Source organism: Vanderwaltozyma polyspora, genomic scaffold, assembly GCF_000150035.1.
Source record: "Vanderwaltozyma polyspora DSM 70294 KpolScaffold538 genomic scaffold, whole genome shotgun sequence".
NCBI lineage: Eukaryota > Fungi > Ascomycota > Saccharomycetes > Saccharomycetales > Saccharomycetaceae > Vanderwaltozyma > Vanderwaltozyma polyspora.
This window is the reverse complement of record NW_001834665.1, coordinates 39261-59895: the sequence shown is the minus strand read 5'-3', so window position 1 is coordinate 59895 and position 20635 is coordinate 39261. Positions and strand designations below refer to the sequence as shown.

At 33.8% G+C, this 20635-nt stretch overlaps 9 protein-coding genes across 9 annotated transcripts; 3 read left to right on the top strand and 6 right to left on the bottom strand.

Moving 5' to 3' along the window:
- Positions 1-86: 86 nt before the first annotated feature.
- POL31 (DNA-directed DNA polymerase delta subunit POL31) lies at positions 87-1511 on the bottom strand (the record flags this gene model as incomplete). Its single annotated transcript, XM_001645076.1, has 1 exon — positions 87-1511. The coding sequence occupies one exon, from the start codon at positions 1509-1511 to the stop codon at positions 87-89; it is 1425 nt and encodes a 474-aa protein (XP_001645126.1).
- A 552-nt stretch (positions 1512-2063) lies between these two features.
- Positions 2064-5657, bottom strand: PSD2 (phosphatidylserine decarboxylase 2; the record flags this gene model as incomplete). The annotated part of the gene is made up of 1 exon (XM_001645075.1): positions 2064-5657. The coding sequence occupies one exon, from the start codon at positions 5655-5657 to the stop codon at positions 2064-2066; it is 3594 nt and encodes a 1197-aa protein (XP_001645125.1).
- Positions 5658-6417: 760 nt separating this feature from the next.
- Positions 6418-6690, top strand: LSO2 (Lso2p; the record flags this gene model as incomplete). Its single annotated transcript, XM_001645074.1, has 1 exon — positions 6418-6690. The coding sequence occupies one exon, from the start codon at positions 6418-6420 to the stop codon at positions 6688-6690; it is 273 nt and encodes a 90-aa protein (XP_001645124.1).
- A 275-nt stretch (positions 6691-6965) lies between these two features.
- Kpol_538p25 (uncharacterized protein) lies at positions 6966-9089 on the bottom strand (the record flags this gene model as incomplete). Its single annotated transcript, XM_001645073.1, has 1 exon — positions 6966-9089. One exon carries the CDS (start codon positions 9087-9089, stop codon positions 6966-6968), a length of 2124 nt encoding a protein of 707 aa, XP_001645123.1.
- A 547-nt stretch (positions 9090-9636) lies between these two features.
- PEX35 (Pex35p) lies at positions 9637-10842 on the top strand (the record flags this gene model as incomplete). Its single annotated transcript, XM_001645072.1, has 1 exon — positions 9637-10842. The coding sequence occupies one exon, from the start codon at positions 9637-9639 to the stop codon at positions 10840-10842; it is 1206 nt and encodes a 401-aa protein (XP_001645122.1).
- A 220-nt stretch (positions 10843-11062) lies between these two features.
- Positions 11063-11629, bottom strand: CLC1 (clathrin light chain CLC1; the record flags this gene model as incomplete). The annotated part of the gene is made up of 1 exon (XM_001645071.1): positions 11063-11629. One exon carries the CDS (start codon positions 11627-11629, stop codon positions 11063-11065), a length of 567 nt encoding a protein of 188 aa, XP_001645121.1.
- An 888-nt stretch (positions 11630-12517) lies between these two features.
- TRS65 (Trs65p) lies at positions 12518-14128 on the bottom strand (the record flags this gene model as incomplete). The annotated part of the gene is made up of 1 exon (XM_001645070.1): positions 12518-14128. One exon carries the CDS (start codon positions 14126-14128, stop codon positions 12518-12520), a length of 1611 nt encoding a protein of 536 aa, XP_001645120.1.
- Positions 14129-16013: 1885 nt separating this feature from the next.
- On the top strand, positions 16014-17399 carry TPH3 (Tph3p; the record flags this gene model as incomplete). The annotated part of the gene is made up of 1 exon (XM_001645069.1): positions 16014-17399. One exon carries the CDS (start codon positions 16014-16016, stop codon positions 17397-17399), a length of 1386 nt encoding a protein of 461 aa, XP_001645119.1.
- Positions 17400-17513: 114 nt separating this feature from the next.
- Positions 17514-20492, bottom strand: BUB1 (protein kinase BUB1; the record flags this gene model as incomplete). Its single annotated transcript, XM_001645068.1, has 1 exon — positions 17514-20492. One exon carries the CDS (start codon positions 20490-20492, stop codon positions 17514-17516), a length of 2979 nt encoding a protein of 992 aa, XP_001645118.1.
- Between the last annotated feature and the right edge of the window lie 143 nt (positions 20493-20635).

Here is a 20635-nt window from a genome sequence, read left to right as displayed (position 1 = left end):
TCTGTAAATATATAAGTACCATACTTAGTCAGTAAATAATCTATACGCTGTAATGATTTTATAATTACACGAATTGTCAATTTTGTCTATATTTGGATTTTTATTTCTTCAGTATTAAAGGTTTCTAAATCCAAGATTACAACGGAACCAGTTTCACTGTATTGAGGAACCGAAATTATCTTGATAGTTTTGTCTTTAATCTGAACGTCTTTTGCACCATATAATGGTTGATTTCCAACAATGTAAACATGTGGCCACTGTGTCAAATTGAAAGGATCCGATTCCTTGTATGGGTATGACCATAGTGTGTCCGGTGAAGTTGGAACTATATTTTGCCACTTCATTGTACATTCCATTAGATCCAATCTATGTTCGATTGTATCCAATTTGTCAAATTTATTTTCTTGTGAATCTGTTTCTGATTCTTGGTATGGAATCATATATTTGCAAATATCGTTGATATTATCACCGGAAATCACTAAAGCATCGACACCATTGAAGTCAAAATTCGAAGGGTTTGTAGTTAAGCTTAGAATTTGCTTATTATCTTCATTGAAGTAATGGGCTAATGACATATCAAATAGAGCTTTATGGAATGGCTGTTGGGGCAAAGATTGGTCGCTAGGATCATTCAAGCTTGGCATCAACGCAATAGGTAATGACTGCAACATATTTCCTAAGAACTTCCCGAACTCATTGATACATTCACGTAAATTTCCTGAATCGTTGTTTTCGATTTTTGAGTCTATTGATCCACCACATATAATCAATTTACCAATTTCTGAAATTTTCTCACTATCAACTATTCTTCCCATTAGATATTCTTGTAGTAATTGTAACCTTAATAGAGGCTCTGGGTTGTTGATGCTAATGTTGATACCAGAAACCAATGCAATTTTCTTGCCCTTTAATGTAGCTGGGGCAGGTAAAGGTCTTTGAGGTAATGCAGGAGGATAACAAATATCTAATACTTGAAAAGTACCAGCTTCAGCTTCCATACCTAATAATCCCACTATAGCACCCGTTACAAAGGGAGTAGAAGTTATGAAATCACCTACTAATAATACTCGGCCACTTTCATCTTCCAACATAATCTCATCGCTACCTTCTGAATCAGTATAACTTTTAACTAAGTCAGGAGCACCGTAAACATCACTGATCACCTCATTTAAGATATTAGGTTTATATTTCATCTCACAGTATATTGTTCCAACACACCAACACGGCTGATTTCCCTGGATATCTAAAACTTTTTGCTTCTCGACTACTGTCTTACCATTCAATTTAAATCCATTATTCCACTTCTGAAAGCATTCTTCTCTCAATCTTTCCCTTGTTGCCTTCAACCTAGTTTGATATAAGTTGAAAAATTGAGAGGAGTAATCTCTTTCTTTATAATCTAATTTAAAATCATTCTCCCTGTTGAACTTTTCACCTATATCAATTCTATCTATAACTTTAATATCTTCACCATTACGGTTCTCATTGAAACGCTTCAAAATGGAATCCATCAATTCTGAGTTATCTATAATATACTTTTCCACAATTCAAAGCCAACAATGCACACCTCAATTACCAATATAGAGTCTTTCTTTAATCAAATATGTGTTAATTTAATCAACATCCTTCTAAAGAAAAGAGATGTGATTGATATCTTTCTTTTAAACCTTGTTGGACAGTCAATACTTTACGCGTCTTTTTTCATTTAATTTATTCAAAATTACGCGTAAGGTCAAATCAAATAAAGGTTACCATTATGAATCAACTGTCAAATACATTGCGAATCTAATTATGTTAATTAAGTGTATAAAATATAAATATGAATCTGTATATGTGTAATGCAAACAGATGATGATATTGAAAATGCAGCCATAAGCCATGCTATTGAATGAGAATCATTTGATTCTATCTTAATGTTTCGAATGCTTGGAAACATTAATTAAAATATCAGAGCAAAATGTGATGTGTTTAAAGCGTAATTGAGAAGAGAATTGGGAGATCATTGGGAGATCATTGGGATATATTAGAATAAATTAAAGTGGATGGGCTTGCCTACTTTTGAATTATTTTTCTTCGATGATTGATATATGTTCATCGCCATTTTCTTCGTATTCTTCAGATAACCATTCACGTATAGCATCAACTTGCCAGGGTTCTTTTCTTTTTGATGAATTTTCATCACTAATAGATATAATTCTCTTGACTCTCTCTAATTGTGACATATTTGAAACTTTGACGGTTTTACGTCTGTATTCCTTTGTGTCCGGAGTATGACCGATACTCATACCCACTCTTATTAAAGTCTCGATTTGTTCTGATGAGTTATTTAGCAAATCTGAATCAAATCTGAGATGTTTAGATGGTACCAATGAAATGATTGTAGATCCACCAAACTTGAAATAGCCTAGTTCTTCCCCTCTTCTTATAGTTTGACCTTCTTTACATGTTAAAATAATTGAACCTACCATCATAGCACCAACGGCAATTAGCAGAATCGGTCCAAACTCCTGTGTTTCTATTGGTATCAGAACCCTCACATTTTCACCAAAAACATCCAAGCTGCTTCTAATAGCCATTGGATTTACAGTGAAGTATTCACCAGCTATATAAACAGGTTTACCAATTATACCATCGCAAGGCGAATGGAATCTATGATAATCTTGTGGGGCCAACCTGAAGATAGCAATACTGCAAGAGCGTTCATTAAAAAGATCTGGCTTATAGCCATTGGTTAGCCTCCTAATAGTAAATAGGGAACCTTTGATCCAAAATTTCTTTGATTCATTGATACTTGGAAAAAATATACTCCTACTATCGGCTGGAGATACTAAAATTTTTGGACTATCACCTTCGGGAACCCTGCTTCCAGGCTTTAACTTTCTATAGAAAAACTCATTAAAGGTTCGGTATTTAATTTCCTCACATTCTGATAAATCTAAAGAATGGAATCTTATAAAGCCTGGAATTTGACTGACAGATCCGGGACTGTCAAACTTTTTACCTTGTCTAACAGACATTTTCTTCAATAAAGTTTTAAATTTCTTTGTTTCTGGACCTTTACCATTGTAAATTATCCTCATTCCTAATTTAACATGTGCACTTATTTTTTCTTCAAGAATAACACCTGTGTCTCTATCTTGAACCAAAATATTAGCGTTATTTGAACCCAGTGCATATTTACCATATGTCAATTTTATTAAAAATTTAGAAAACCACCTTTTTGAAGCAAAATCTGTTGAAACGTATGATGGTTTTAGCAATTTATGTTTTCTCGAGAATGTACACATTGCAAAGTGTGTAATCAAGTCATTTTCCAAGTACAATTTAGAATTTTTCGAATTTGTTGTAGATTTAAAACTTTGTAAACAATTTGGACATTTCCAAATGTGGTTAAAGCCTGATAATTTTTTCCAGGTACGTAAAACTTCTACTAACTGACCTTGAGTTATGGTACTACCATTCCATGGCGAGAGTCGAAAATGAGTAAAAAACTCTATAGCTTCTGATTCTGTGAAAGATCCTAATTTATCTAGATAGATCAACAACTGAACCACATCAAATTTTGGATAAGGTGCAGTTACTCTAACGGCTGTCTTCCAAAAATAATCTTTCAATTCTTGATATGGGACGTATTTCAACCTAACATGAAGTACAGGAAACGATTTTCCTGCTCTTAATGGATCCACGGTCAATTCTAGTGGTAATTCATATGACGACCAGACATCATCAGAAAAGTTTTGACATGAAATTTCATTCCAAGGCAGTTTGGTTCTTGCTACATGGTCATTATAAGAGAAAGAATCTTTGTCCATAATCTTGAATTGGATCCCAAAATGTGCCTCTTGTGGTAGTACTTCAAACGTTGCAAATTCGTTAAATACAGGATTTAGATTATGCTTTCTAAAAGATGTCTTGAAAACTCTTCTACCAAATGTCATGATTACGAACGGATCCATATCATAGTTCTTTCTTGATATTTTGTTTTTTAATTGAGGTAAATTCCTTATTTCTTGGAGTTCTAAAAATATAACCCCTAAAGCGTGTCTCTTCTTTGTTAGCTTATAGTTATTGCTCAAAGTAGTAGTTAGTCTATTCTTTGTTTGTTTAATGGTATTTTTCTTACCTCTTAGTTTGGCAGCCAGCTTACCTTTAGTTCTTCTTAGTACTAAATCATCAGCTTGGTCTTCTATTTCTTCATCAGATTCGTCTATGATCTCCTCAGTGAAGTACCCCATTGATTTTGAATCTAAAGAACTTGAATTACTTTCATCTGAATTACTATTATCCAAAAGTTTTTCTTCGTTGAAATCATCTATGAGAGAAATATTTCGAATATTTTCTAGCTGTTCTTCAATGATCTGATCATCAATCAAATTGGTTAATTCTGCGACATCACCTTGATCCAATACATCGTATTCATCTAACGCAGTTGCCATTGAACCAATGTCTAGTGGTGAATTGTTGTGATCTGTTATTGTTTCTGATAATGATACAACATCGGATATGATATCATAGGCACTCAACATGCTTTCCATATCATCGTTACTTTCTGCATTATCCAATTCTTGGTGGTAGGTAGATGCCAGATCTTGTATAATATCGTCGACGTCGTCATCGATGTCATCAATATCGTCCAACTCATCAACGTCGTCATCGTCATCAAATAGGTCATTCTCAGATATGCTCATATCATCCGCATCATCTCTTGAATTTGAGATCAGAAGATTGTTCTTCAAATTATTTATGTCAGACTCTGTTGGGTTTTTCCTTACACTTCTCATATATTTTTCATTTTTCAAAGTAGTTGTGAGGTTATAACTCCAATCATTATATGCGTCGAAGGTAGTTTTGCTTCTTGATAAAGAGCGTAGTTGGAATCCCAACAATATTTCTCCAATGATAAAATTCTCCTCATCCACATTCATCTTCAATTTTTCCCTCTTTCTATCGTATAACTTGTACCAATTTTGGCCGACAGTAAACTTATATTGATTTCTGGTATCCTTGGATCTGAAGAGATCCAACAGGGACAGTCTTACTTCACCCAAGTACAAATAGCGTTTTTTCTGGTTATTTTTTTTATTTGCCATCTGATACAAGTCAGTGTCTGAACCTCTTACATCTCTGGAATGTGTAGAGACGGGTGAACTTGCATTTGAGCGAGAATACGACGTCTCCAAACTACTAGAGTCGTTGCTATGAGTAGTGGATAGATGGTCGTGACTGGTAGACTTGTATAGAAGTTTACTATTTTGATTTTGTTGCGGAGAGACACCACTAACATAATTGTTTAAATGGGCATTCGAAAGACTGCTTTCTGATTTCAGTTTCGACAAACTCAGGTTGCTACCACTATTTCTTGAAAAATTTGTGTTACTTATATCATTTAAAGGTGTTATTGGCAAAGCGTCATATATGACAATTCGTAACCATTTTGATTTTGGGCTCCTAGGCAACCGTAACTTTAAAGTTTCATTCCATCTTGTGCTTGACCTTCTTAGAGTAGAGGTACGTTTACTATAAACCACGTTGGTAGTCACCAGGCAAACGAGATTACATTGGAAATCATCCAAGATGTCGATATTTTGAGTACGTCCGACATTAACCGTCAACTCGAGATCTTGCTTGTCCTTAGTCTTCCTCCCAATTATCCTCATCGCTGCCTAAAACGAAAATTTAATAGGGGAAACCTTATTCAAAAAACTATGGCACCTGCAATTACCACCAATCAATACCTACAAAATATCAGTTCCTCTCTTAGAATCAAACAAAAATAAAGCCTCCAACCTCTCCAAATATCAATTACTAATTATCAATCTTTAACCTGTGATTCTGTCTTATTGGACACTTCAACAATAACTATTGAAAATAGCCGTCGTCACGTGACACACCTTAATTTCTCACCAAACACACAAAACTTTTTTCTCCTTTCTACGGCACACTCTTCCCAATAATAAAAACTACGCCCACAGAGCTCTCACCAGGGATACCCAAACAAAAAGAATATAATATAATAATACAACAACAACACACACACACACACCCAAATCTAAAAGCTAGACCTACTTCACTTGCAAACCAACTGGAAATCTCCTTTATAAAGTGGTAATGACCTGTGATATATCGATTTTTAACCAAATTTCAAAGGTCATCTCAAACTCGTGAAGATATGGGAGAGACAACATTAAAAGAAAAAAAAAAAGTTTCAATAGTTAAGAGAGAACAGGTATATAATAGTTGAAATTTGGGATTTGGATTTGGATTTGGATTTGGATTTACTGTTTGAGTTTGGGGTTTGGGTTTTATTTTAGTTAAATTCTGTAATTTGTCAGTCATCCTGGTGTTGTAGAGGTCAGTTAGGTGTGAATTGTATTGTTTCTGTTCCCCTTCTTTTGATTTTAGGTTTTTGGGATAGCTATGGGTAAAAGGTTTTCTGAGTCAGCAGCTAAGAAGGTTGCAGGTCAAGCTAGGAAACGTGAGCAGGAAGCTGCTAAGCAGAGAGCTGAGCATGAGAGGATGGAGGCTGAAGAAGCTGCTAAATGGGATCAAGGGTCCCGCAAGGTCAGCCAGAAGAAACTTGAAGAAGAGCAGAAGAAAATGGACAAGTTGAAGGCTAAATCTGAAAGGGATGCCTTGTTGGCAGCTGAGGAAGAACAACTTGGTAAAGGTGGTAAAGGGAAGAGGAAATAATAGTCGTTGGGATTTGAGTGGATACGTGCGTTGCCCACCCAACCCACCTACTCCCCCGCCATCATACACCAATGGCTCGGTCATAACTGGATACAACTTCATTTCATCAAAGGATTCTAAATAATTATTAATATAAAAATTTGTATAACATATATAGATCGATCTATTTGAAAGAGAGAGAGAGAAAGAAGAAAAAAATATTAAAAAATGATTTATAATAAAATACTGAACTATCATTATACCGATCGCAGTGGGCTGGGCTGGGTTGGGCTGGCTTACCATCCAATGTAGTCACGTCCAACTACTCTATACACTTTACAAAATCCAGCTTTAAAAGTATCTAATTTATACGTAGTTTGAACTATTCTTCCTGATTTGTTGCTTTCGATGACAGCTAACTCATTGTGGTAAAAATTATATTCATAGGCAACTGCATAACGGGTTTCACCGTTTTCTGTCTTCTTGGTCCCAGCACTTCTTTTCTTACTACTTGTGCTTGTGTGGACACCACTTCGTACCACTACTATATCACCAGGTCTAATCTTCCCTAAATCTACCAATGGCAACTTGGTACCCGCTTTGTAAGATACAAGGCATATTCCAAATGTGTTCCCGCCAACAGGTGTCACTATATGATCTTTGAAACTTGAAATCAAACTTTTAACAAAGTTGGAATCAAAAGAATTCAACAGCAATTGTGACCTTTCCCATATCTTCTCCCCGATTTCTTCAGAGTAGTACTCCAGAAGTTCATTGTTGACTTTGGCAGGTATGCTCTTCTCTTTGAAAATCACTGTATCTCTAGCGTTAGTCTTGTCAAATCCAACAGATATGATCAATTGCGAAAAATCATCAAAAAGGAAATAGAAATCCCTTTCAATGTGGATAATTCCAAGTCTTTTCTCGACTTCCCTCTCTTCAATCTCAAGTATGAATTTTTTAGTCGATTTTATGACACTTGGTGGAACTTCCTTGTTTATCCACCACAGATCATTGGAATCAAACTTCATCTTCGATCCCAAGCTGCTCGCTAGTGACTTGTTACTTGAGGCACCCGATGAATCGCTATAGGAAGAAATGGTAGTAGGCGATATGAATTGATCAGTTTCTCGAAATGAATACCCACTTGTATCGGTTTGAACAGTGTCATTATGGAAATTATAGTTTTTATCGCCAGAGTGTTTAATCTGATCAAGTGTTTCGGTATTTATCTTGTACTTGACACTTTCAGACTGATGTTGAAATTTTGTCCATGAAGAAGAGTAAATAACGGGGATTTTAATAGCTTGTTCTAAAGCTAGACTATCATTTTCCAATGGTGACTCTAGAAAAGATTCAGTGGTTTCATAAAAAATCTCGTGTTCTTCGGTAGTTTTCTCTTCTAGTTCATATACTTGGTCAAAATCTTCATCCTCGTCCTCTTCATATTCTTCATATTCCTCATCTTCACTGAAGGTCACATCGCCGTCAAATAGAAGTGGTGGGATTCTTACTGGTCTTGGTGCTTGAACTTCATCAGGTCTATCTGAGGGAGGCCTCGCGTCAATTTCTCTAATCTGATCTTCATCCAGTTCAAGTGCATCGAACTTTTGAATCATGCTATTTTCACTTTTAGTAACTTCTGCACGATTTTTATTTGGCGGTGGAATGAGATCCCAATTGCCCGCAAGCCCAGCTATATCTCTCTTTACACTCTTACTCGCTGGATCATCTGTCGTAGTGGCAACTGTTGGTTCGAGCTCATTTTTCTTGTAGTCATTATCATCAAAGTCATTATCATTAGTTGGATCCTTCATAAAGGTAGATTCAGACACTTGGAAGGGATTTGAATGTTCACCATTCTCCAATTCCACTGAAATCCCACTTTCAGAACCGATCTGTTTCAAATTCCTATTGATTTTTGAGATAGTTCTTGGGAATTGCTCATGAAATTCATAATATTTCTGCTTGACGCTCGACCTAATCTCCAACTCTATACTCTTTTCCTTGTCGGAATCTGGGGTTTGAGAGAACTTGTGTATAGTGATTATCGGACCATTCTCATTAACCACAGTGGTCGCGTCAACACCTTCTGTCAAGTCATAGTGTTCCTTGGGAACCTCTACAAAGATATCCAACACTGGATCTACTTCACCACAGCAACCCACGACCACGTGATCAGCCGCGTCAGAAGCACTTTTACCATCTTTGCCTTCAATTACCTTAACATGGCTACTGGGAAAGATACCACTATTAGTGAACCCATCTTTATCAACATATCTGCCATAATACCAACGATCATCCTCCACATACAAGACGGTGATCTTATCACCTTTCGAAATCTTCAAATCTGCAGTAAATTGAGGCTCATAGGCCTGAACCGCAACAACCTCAAACGGAACGTCCTCTTGGCTCATCATTCAGTGCATCGACCAATTATCTTACCATAACTGACTCAATAAAGACCAAAAACCGCATCTTCTCTTAAACTTTTCAATTTCATCATCTCTTAAGCTTTTCGACCTCAGTCGAATCTATTCAATATATAAAGTTTGTAAAAACCAAATAAAAATCAAAAGCATACCACCATCATCGACATCTCAACGATCACTCCCAATTCATCCTCCTTCAACTGCAACAACCATCAGCTAACCATCTGGCTGTTCTTATCCAACAAACCATCCTTTTGATCTGGATTTGGTAATTGTAGATCCAGAAATATCGAAATTGGTTCAGGTACAACCACCAATACAAAAGAGTTAATACGATTGACCACATTAGTTTAAAGCATTGAAGAGGGATGGCACAAGAGGGTTAGTGACAGGCAAGTTGTTGTTGTTGTTGTTGCTGTTGTTATTTATATCTGGATTGCTGGTTGATTTAGTACTTTAGTTTGGTATCTACTTTTTAGCCGGTCGATAGGTCTTCAAAGTTGAATGAGATATTGGATAATAGAAGAGGAAGACAATGGTTCAGAATAAGCACATATCTAGGTTGATTAGATATGTAATGTTTGATAGTGGTGGTGCTGGTGGTAATGGTGGTAGGGATTCAGTTTTTGGTTGTATTGCCAAGGTTTTGAAACGGCTAAGATCAGTTTCTTTGGTGTCTGTCGTTATACTATTGATTAAATTACGAAAGACTCCATACAATTATCGAAGCCATGTATTGAAAGTATGGTTGAGAAATGCTGGATCCATTGGGTTGCTATCGAGTGTATCTCCGATTGTAAATAAGATACTTTCATTCGAGATCAATGGCGTTTCAGTTGGTGACGATAAGTTTAAGAGGTTTGTATCTTGGAATGCTGCAGTATGTAGCTTTCTATTAGTCGTTACAAAAGTACCAAATTGGATTACAAGTTATGTGGCAATTGAATCGATCTCAGATTCCATTTATAATTTACCAAGAGTGCATTCTTTTATTGAAAATTGTGATGAGAAGCTGTTGAACTCGATGAGACAAGTGTTTTTCTGTTTCTTAATCCCAATATTAGACTCAAAAGTTTCAAAGGATAATAGAGGTTCTCAGTTTTTGTTTGGAAAGAGAACTTTAATCAAAGATTTCTTGATTTTTTTGGCCATTTGGGATTTCCTTTCACTTTTCAATATGATAAAATCGTTTTTTATTAAATCTAAAGACTCAAATACTGTCCCTGATGTTAATTCAAAAAATAACAAAAATATTCATAATGATGAAAAACCTTTGATATCTTCGAATTTGAAACCATTATTCGATAAGTTAAATGAAATTCAGGAATTGACCAACAGTAACAACTTTTCTTTATTTGAAAAATTTATGAATTCTTATATTATTAAAAACATTTTACCATCAATGAAATGGGCAGTTTGGAGACAATTGGTATTATATTTATTTGTTAAAAATAATAAGCTTAATAAAAAAAATGCATTCGCCGGTTGTACTAATTTAATGAAATCGATCATATTAGTTTTTGGATTCCTAATTGTTGATGGCAATGCAAATTTAAATGTAAGACCTGGAGTTTTACGTTTTTTCATTAGAAGCATCCTAACAAATAAATTAAATAAAATCGAATTGGAATTTGATAACTTCCATAATTTTGTATTTTTATTATCATCTCAGCTTGCTTTCTACAATTACAATAACAGTGATAGTAGCAGCAGTAGTAGTAGTAATAGTAATAAAGTATAAACTTTTATGTATTATTTTATTTCTAATATCATTTTCCTCTCTCGAACCAGTTAAAAATCTAAAATTAAACACTAAAATTAATTTAATATATTAGCTTACGTTAAAACTACATATCAAAAATACAATGTATAACTAACTATACACACTCAATAATTTTCTCATTATGGGAAATGTTTATATATTATTACCAATTCTTTAAACTTTTATCATATATTTAAGTTTAAGCACCTGGTACAGATGTATTACCCTTTAATTTCTGTAAAATTTCCTTAAACTTAGATCTATCCCTACCACTTATAACATTAGCATCATCTACATTAATCAATTGGAAAACACGATCCCAGACAGTGTTATCTTGTTCAAAGAATTCATTTCTTTCCTTCAAATATTTTTCAGCTTCTTCTTTAACTGAGTCTAAATTTTGTTGTTTCTTTCTGTTATATTCATCATAAAAATTGTCGATATGCTTGATCGCGTCTTCTTGTAATTCGACCTTCTCTTGTTCATCCTTTCTATCTCTATCAGAAATCTCTAGATCATGACGTTCTCTCCATTGGTTAATAGCTTCAGATGGTTGTGTATTGTATTTTGGTGCTTCTTCATCAACTGAACCCTCTGCTACCGCACTTTGTGGAGCAGCAAAATCATCTTCAGCCAATTCAGATTGAGAATTGGCAGCTACACCAACATTATCAACATCAGGAAATTGTTTTTCAAAATCTTCAACAGTATCGTTCTCAACTGTTCCTTCTTGAATTTGTTCAACCGGTAATGATTCTTCAGACATACTTTCTAAGATATAATTTCCTCTTACAACAAACGTAAAATATAAACGACTGCTAAACTTCCTTTCCTTGATTGCAATGAGACAATTCAATACTTTTTTCAGACAAATTGATCCATCTTAACTTAAGTATCTTATTACTTCTAATCTGTAAGTTTAAATATCAATCGATTTTAATGAATTGATACGTCCCCTGTTGAAATTTTAGGAGTTATGACTTCGTTTATAATGACTAATAGTGTCAGATTAATCATGTAATTATAAGTATATCCAGGTAAAAAGACGTTATAAAACAGTAATGATACTGAATAGCCAAGTATATATCATACTTTTCTTATTACCAATGTCTATCAAATCTGTAGAAATAAGACTAATGACTTTTTCCCCTATTTTTATATCGTTACTGCAATTGAAACTAGTACTCTTACGGTTCTGTCGTCGACGACAGAATTAAAAATAATCCACAGACACTTGAACTGATCAACTATAGAATTATTCAATTGTAGTCTTTGGCTATTCGCAGTATTTAATATGCCCAGAATTAATATCTATTTAACATTTTTTTAAAATAAATTATAATTCTGTTTATTTTTAATTGTGAGTTATAAGAGCTAATCTTTAAATTGAACAGACCCTCAATTAAACCGTCATTGGAGGATTCAATAACAAACACAATTTAATTACAATATATTGTAATACTGGATCTAGTCCAGTTCAAAGGTAAAATATATATGAAGAGAAATCAAGATTAGTTTCTAAATGGATGCTTGAATGTTATAGAACTTGACTATATAAAATGACGTACTATCTATAATGATGTGACTGAATTGTGTATTGAATTCCGTTGTATTTGTTATATTGTTTTAATTTGCTCAACAAAATTAAAATAATCTATTGTACCAGGATTGAAATGGAATTTCCAACGTCTATTAGTTCATTCGATTCCAAGTCTAGTATCTTAAGTCCTTGTAAATTGTTATAAAAACCTGATAATATAGGCATAAATTCTAAAGTAACCAAATACGTCTCGTTAGGAAGAATCAATGGTATCTTGTAATCGTTAGATAACAGGATGATACCTTCTGTATTACGGTTTAACCTTGCCTTTGAAATTATCGAAGCCGAAGTTGTTTTGAATAGATCTTGTTTAGTGTTGGTGACGTTTGAATTATTGTTGTAGTAGACCACCAGATCTAAGGGATACTGAGAACTATTAATTATCTGCAAACTAGTATCAAACCGCTGTCCCTTTTCAACGACAATGTTATTCTTTAAGAATTTAAATTTTATGTTATTCATCTTGTTGTTCACTAACATCGGTGTTGTGTTCATAAAGAATCTCCCACCGTTCAATCTTGGAGTTGAAACATTAATCAACGATGAGTTGCTTGTATTATTGACTATCAAATTTGAATTTGATAAGGGTTGTTTTTTCATGGTTAAATCTGTTTGCCATGATGTGTTTATGCTAAATTTTGAGTTTTCCTCATCTTTCAAACAAAGTGAATATTGTAAATTTACTTTAACTTTACATCTTATTTTATCATTTTTAATATCCTCTGGGAAAAATGGAAGTTTATAAATAATGCTGTAACTGTCCTTATCATGAATTATTAATGGGAATTGCAATGATTCTACCGGCGAAATCTCTGTGTTTAATATATCTTTAAATTTGCTGTAACTGCCTTGTGTGGTGTGGAAATCAGTTTTTGAAAAGGTATAATCGTCTGAGTTATGATTGTTAATCATAAATAATGAAATTTCATTAAATTCTAAATGGAAATTATCTTCTGTGGAATCCCCAGATACTGAAAGGTTTTTGTAAAAAGTATCAACCAGTTGAGTCAATTGTTTTGAATTTTGAAAGTCTAATGAAATTAGAACAATATTGTCAGTGTCTTTAATATTTGTATTTCTTATTCTCATATTCAAAGAAGTATATATCGGATATTTAAATATAAATCTCTTCCCTGACTTATTCTCATTGTTTTTATTTTTATTAGCCAAACCAGTTGAATTTGAAGAGGTAACATCTCTTGTACTATTTCGATGATTACTAGAATTCCAAGATATTACTTCATTAAACGATTCTAAATAAATTTCATTATCCTCATGCTTGGAAATGGAACCCGATGCATTGATGGCAGGATCACCAGAACAATAAAATTTAAACGATATTATATTGTTATGACCATTATTCATGACAACAGATGATCTAAACAATACATTTTCCACAAAATTTTCATTTAATTTATATAAGCCCTTGGATTGATCAATGGAGGTAAAACAATTATCAAATTCTACCGAAGTCAATTTATTATCATTAATATAAACTACAAATTTATCTATTCTAATCAGTGATTCAGAACCGCTTGGGTCATCATTGATTAATACAAATAAATTAATCAATTCATCGAAGAGAATAAATTTTCTCTTTGCATGAGATTCTTTGATTTCGTCCAAATCAGACAGCCCATATCGCAACGGAACAAATATATCCATTGGTATCTGACAATTTCCACCGATCAGTTAGCAATTTAGACATCAATTACAACAAATAGACAACTAAACAATCTCGAAACCATATTCTTATAGCCTGGTTCGAATTAGTTTGAAGTATTGTTCTTGTTGATGATATTTCGAATATTTGATCCTTTGATTAAGGCCGGGTAACACATGTGTCTTCCTATCACCAAACTGTCAGTAATGCCCAGGACATACATAAGAAACCAGCCATTGTTGGAAAAGAAGGTCAGTTAGGATCAATAGCAAACTGGTTTCACATCTCTAAGGATATTAATGTTAAAATATTCATTAATTCCAGACTTTTTTTTTGTTTGAAGTTGTAACAAGAGGATGAGCATAGCTAAGAATTAGTGATTTAAATATTACAGAGGTGTGAAGAAATAGGAAGATGAAGTTGGATTCTATTACATGAGAGGGAACGACAGCGAGAGAGAGAGGAAGTGTGTGTGCAGATGGGATGTCCGAATAGTCGTATTTTCAATTGTTTAAAACACTTGTACATGATAAAACATATATTGTTTGGAGATGGCACTGCCACTTTCTATCCAATATCACGTTCATAGATTTGGTCATTGCCAACTTCACTTGGCAAATATGCATCAGTTAAACACCAAGCATCTCAATTGTCTTCCCTCACACACACAAAGAAGGGAATGCAAACTTGAATCGAAATAGAGAGCATAGCGTTATCGTTTTACCAAATCCACATACTGACGCTCGATCAATGATGGGTAATAAACGTAAACAATCAACCAATTAATCACAGATGCAAGCACTCACTGCTTAAAAATAGCATCCACATCCAACTGGAAAGAAATCCCTGCTATTCCCTAGGCCACTCTACTCTCTCTTCGCAACCACTGATACCAAGGCTGGCAACGTAATCATGGTAGCGATGCGGACACACAACTCAAAAATATTTCACAGTAATAACTTTAGGTACAACCCAAACCATCATATGAACCTCAGCAAAGGAAGGCAAAGACCTCAAGGAAACTAAGCATTTTATACATACAACTAGCTCATCTATCTATCTTAAATTTGCAGAAAGAAACCCCAATCAGTAAATTAGCTGCAAGACACCATTAGTTCTTACCAAAGAGGTTCACAATCTTTTTTTCCTTGCCCTTCCCACTGGTAGTGCTCACCTTAAGATAGATCCAAATGTCTCTCTCTCTGTATAACTTGGCTCCTCTCTAGATCAATCAGTTCTATTTCAATCACTCTCACTGTTTTTTATCTGGGCAACAGCAATTGCAGCAAGATAACTAACTCTATAGTCGTAGATATGGTTAGTACCTTCTTCAAGAGATTCAAGTGAGATACTGCTTTCGAATATATTTTCCTCTTTAGTTTGAGCCTTTTTCTAGTTCGAATTCGAATTCGAACTAGATAGAACCTCTGCTTTGGATCACAATTACGTAGATTAAGCCAAGAAGAAGGTCGATAAGCTCTTGGTAGAATTTTATAATTGATAGATACATTTATCTCATTTAACAGGTTTTTATATTTAGGCAATATCCGTTTCCCACTGCTTGCATGTTGGGAAAGGGAGGAGAGAGCAATAGTAGAAGGTTTGTAGGGTCTCAGGACTTCTGTGGGACTGGGATGGATACTCAGGAGAGTTGGTCTCTCTACGAGGTTGGTCGAATTTCAACTCAGTCCATCAGAGATCTCTTCATAGTCTGTGGACTATGTTCATATTCTATATAAATATATATGTTCTTTTACTAATTTTTCCATTTCTTGTAGGTATAAAAGGGAAGAGGATCTGTGATAATGATGTGTATACCACTCCACATCATACAAATCTCTTGCAACTCTTGACATCTTGTCTTTTTTTTAATGTGGTAGGGAGAAAATGGGTATCCTAAACGTGTTAAAGAAGCCTATTACTTTATCGAAATTACCAGAGGGTACTTCTGAAATTACCTCTGAAGCTACAGTCGATTCCTCCGGGAAAGTTTTCAATCCAATCGATGAGGTGACCTATAATTCATTGAAACCTTGTCACCATCTATTGCATCATTTCACCAAGAAGGCTCACTATGTTTCTCCAAGCGACGTCTCAATTGTAAATAGCATTAATAATGTCTCTGTTGCTGAAATATCAATAGTGGGTAATAACTTAACTGTTGCTAGTAACAATGGCAGTAAATTAGTGGTTCCCTTAATATATTCAAACTTTATGCTATTAGGGGAGAATGAGGACTTATTATTAAAATTCAATGATGGTTTGATTCTAAAGAGTACTAATGAAAATAATGATGAAATATTAAAAATTTATAGATTATCATTATTGAGTTGTTTTGAACTAATATCGTTGCACAAATCGATGACTGGAATTTTAATCTCAAATGTAGGTTTGAAAATGAACGATATACATATAATCCTAAATAATGACAAGTATAATTTTAAAGATTGGTGCTATATCAAATCTATGGATTCAAATGTAAAATCAGAATGGCAAAAATGTTGGGTTCATATCGATAAATCTAAGAAAAAAAACGCTACTATTAAGTTCTATAAAGATAATAAAAATTTATCCTCCAAAAATATTCTCTGTTATATAGAATCAAATACAGTTTCTGATATTTTTGCAGTCCCTGATAATGCGGGATCTACTCATCGTCAATTTGTCGATTCAGTTAATTCAATTTCAATAGTGGGGAATGTACTTCACAATACTGCGATAGAATCGAGCCCAACTTCCCCAATCAATTCTCCTCAAGTTCATATGCGTTCTACTTCAATTGCAAGTGCTATGACTTCAATGTCAAATTTCTCAAATACAAGTGCTGCAACCAATAATTCAAATACAAATTCATCTATATCTTCTACATCAACTTCAACAACTACAAAATCAAGGAAACAACCTTTAATCAAGTCCAATAATGTTGCCATGAACCAAAGTGGTTTATTAATCAAACCTGTTGCTCATAGCGGCATTTCCCAATTGGAAACTTTGATTCGTTCTATCATACCAATGATAGATGCGACTCAATTATATGGTAGACCTGAAAGGTTCATAGTATCTAAAGAAGATCCTAAATCTTTAATGTTTGCATTTCCACGCCTGCCCCAAACTGATTACTTTAACGAAGAAGAAACAAACAGTTATCTATCTCAACCGCTCCCAACTTTGGATGAATTAATAGAAAATGGGAAAAATCCATCAAGTAATTCTTTGGCAGTATCTGCATTGGCTGATTTTATAGTGAATTTCAGAAAATATGAAAACAAATAGAAACTTCAGAAATAGAATCATTGTAAATTATGACTACAACATCAAATTAATATTATAGATGTGCACTGTATTAAAACTTTGCATTTATACATGTTCCCTAATCTTTACTACTCATCATATCTTCATGTTCCTTGTACATAACTCATTCTCTAAATCGTATATCAAACTTTTTAGTCTATCACTATGTTCTTCTGTTAAGACATCTTCGATTCGTTTCCTTATATCTTGTAACTGTTGCTCAATGTTATTGACATTGTCAACTTTGTTTCCTTGTATTAACAGTGAAAATAGTGGATTCCATATTTCTTCCCCTCTCCAGTACCTTTTCATACTACACCTTAATGCCCCATCTCTACTAATTTCAATTGTTTTTCCAAACAACATACAGAATATTATACTTGCTAAACCATAGTAATCAGCTTCGTAACTCCAACATTCACCTTTTCTCATTTGAGGACAATCCTGATTGTCAGTTTCCCAATTGGCAACAAACTTAGTATTTTCTGGTAAAATTGTCATGTCAAATGATCTACCAAAATCGATTAGATAAATGCCTTTACGGTACCATCCATTATCACCACTGGCTTGATATGAATTGATCTTACCTTTTTCAAATCTTATCATACAATTATCAGGTTTTAAATCACCATGAATTATACCAACAGAATGAATACTTGTAATGATTTTTATCAATTCTACAGTTATAAACATGCATAATATCTCATCAATCCCTGTACCTCTCGAATTTTTATAATAATTGATCAAATCCAATAGAGTACCTTGATTCGCATAATTTAATACCAAGTAACTCTCGTCGAGAAAACAATGTAGCGAATTGACATTAATAATTGACCTTAAAATATCTCTATTTTGTAATCTAAATTCAACTTGTTTCAAAATATAATATTCCCATACACTTGCAGGTTTCTCAACTTTCAAGGCCTTCAATTTTCCTGTACTAGATTCTGCCAGGTATACCGTAGCATAACCGCCCTCACCAAGTTCAGCTCTAATGCAATACAAATCACCAGTCTTTTTAAAATCGACTATGGGATTTTTATTCTCAGATATACTAACTTTGTGAATTTTCTTCAGCAAGGTACTCATCTTCAGAGACTGATTATAGCGATAAAACGTTGAGTAAGTATCTAAAGGTGGAGAAACTAGTCCCAACAACTCAGTTCTAAATTTTTCATCTAAAGGATTGTTAATAATATTCGAAATTAACGGCTGTGGTTGAGTTAAAAATGGCGAGCTTTGCGTGCTATTGATGGTTCTAATAGAGTTTTCATTTTTTTCTTTGATAGGTGTCATATACTCTTTAAGTTTACTCTTATACGTAGTAGTCAATTGCTGTTTAGAAGCATCGATATTTTCTATTTCCGAACTAACATTTGTTTCACGGTTAGGCGTCTTGTCTAGTTGAGGTAGATTATTTTTCACTTCAGTCAAATCATCAATATTCTGTCTTGTAAATTCTTCAGTAAAGTTTTCAAAGAAAGCAAATTTACTTGTTGTATCCTCATTTTCAGCTCCTTCATTTGGCTCTTGATAATGTTGATTGAACATTGAATAAACTTCATTCATTGCATCCTTCGAAAAGAAAGTTACTGTAGGAGAATTTGGAGCTTTTGCAGCAGTGTTGGGAACTTCTGTTTCATCGGATATAGGTACATCATTTAAAGGCAGTATTGAAGTTCTTGTATGATTCTTATATTCTAATGTTAGTGATTTATTAATATGCCCATTATTAATATTTTGATCCAATGTTGATGGGGATGTTGAGCCTGGCTCTAACGGCGGTTGAGTTGGAGGAAATTCAATTTTCTTATTTGATAGTGGGATGCTTGTTTTCATTTTTTTCCTGATATGTTCATCATCATTAGAAGGTATAGAAGTCTTTGGTTTTTGTATTTTATGATAAATGTTTTTGGACAATGCTAATATTTCTTCCAAGGAGTATTCTTCATGAGTATTTGGGTATATTAAATTAAAATTACAATCGATTTTTTCTGTCTTCCTTCCTGGTATCTCTATTATCTTATAAGTTGGTTCCGGTCTTCCTAACTTATCTTGGAATATAGGTAATTTTTCTGTTATTTTTTTTTCATCTTTGCGGATTAATGTTGAATTTCTGTCTTGATAAATTTTACCAATATTCACACCTGGTTCTAGTAAGTCTGACGTTGCTTTATTTTCTTTATCTCTAATATGTTTCGATTCTAAAATGTTCCAGCCATCTTTCCTCAATCCATCAATTTCATCATTTTTAGAATTATCTGTATCTTTAAATATGTGAAGTTTGCCCTGCTTGGAGGATTGTTGTATATCATTCTCCACTTGGTCATGTCGTACAGAAACATGAGGTATATTTGATACCTCTCTTCCTAAAACCATTCTTGGTGGATTAAAAGATTGTAAAAATAAAGGCACCCCCCTTGAATTTGGTTCATTTTCGTTATAATTATATTCCAAATCCCTATTGTTAATATCTATATTCATTTCAACAAGTTTATTTTCTAAATCTTGTAGTTTTCTTGTTATTCTAGTATGCGGTCTTGCATTCTCTTTAACCCCCAAGGACAGTATATAATGAGATTCCTTGTACTTATGCATATTAAACATGATGATCGAGAATTGTTCATAGAACAAGGCTAGTTTTTGAGCTATTCTGTTACGATACATATAAACCAAGATATCTTTTGTTTCAATTATAGAATCACTCGAAAATAGTTCTATATACCAAAGCCAAATTTTCAAATATCTTGGATCATTTCTATAAGTCTCCACATCTTTAAAATACAATAAACATCTCTCCATGATATCCAGCATACCACTTTGCTTGGAATTTCCACCTTGTGGATAAGCATTATTAATCCAATCAATATATTTTAAGAACAATTCTAACGGATCATCCATTTCCTCTAAATCGTCAATTAGTCTTCGCTCAAAAGAGATCTTGACAGAGCTAAGTTCAGAGACATCCTGTTGTAAAGAATGAGACAATTGAGCTGCTGATCTACCATATTTCAACGGGAGTATATTCTCCTTTTCAGATTCTATCTCTTCGAATCGAGTAACACTACCATTCATGTTATCAGGAAACAATAGAACCAAGATCTTGAAATGATCAAAAAAAGCAATAGGCAGATGCACACAGTCCCTATAAAGAAGAGCAACTGATCAACAGTAGATATCGGTATATATATAAATATAGATCTCTACTCTCCTCGCTT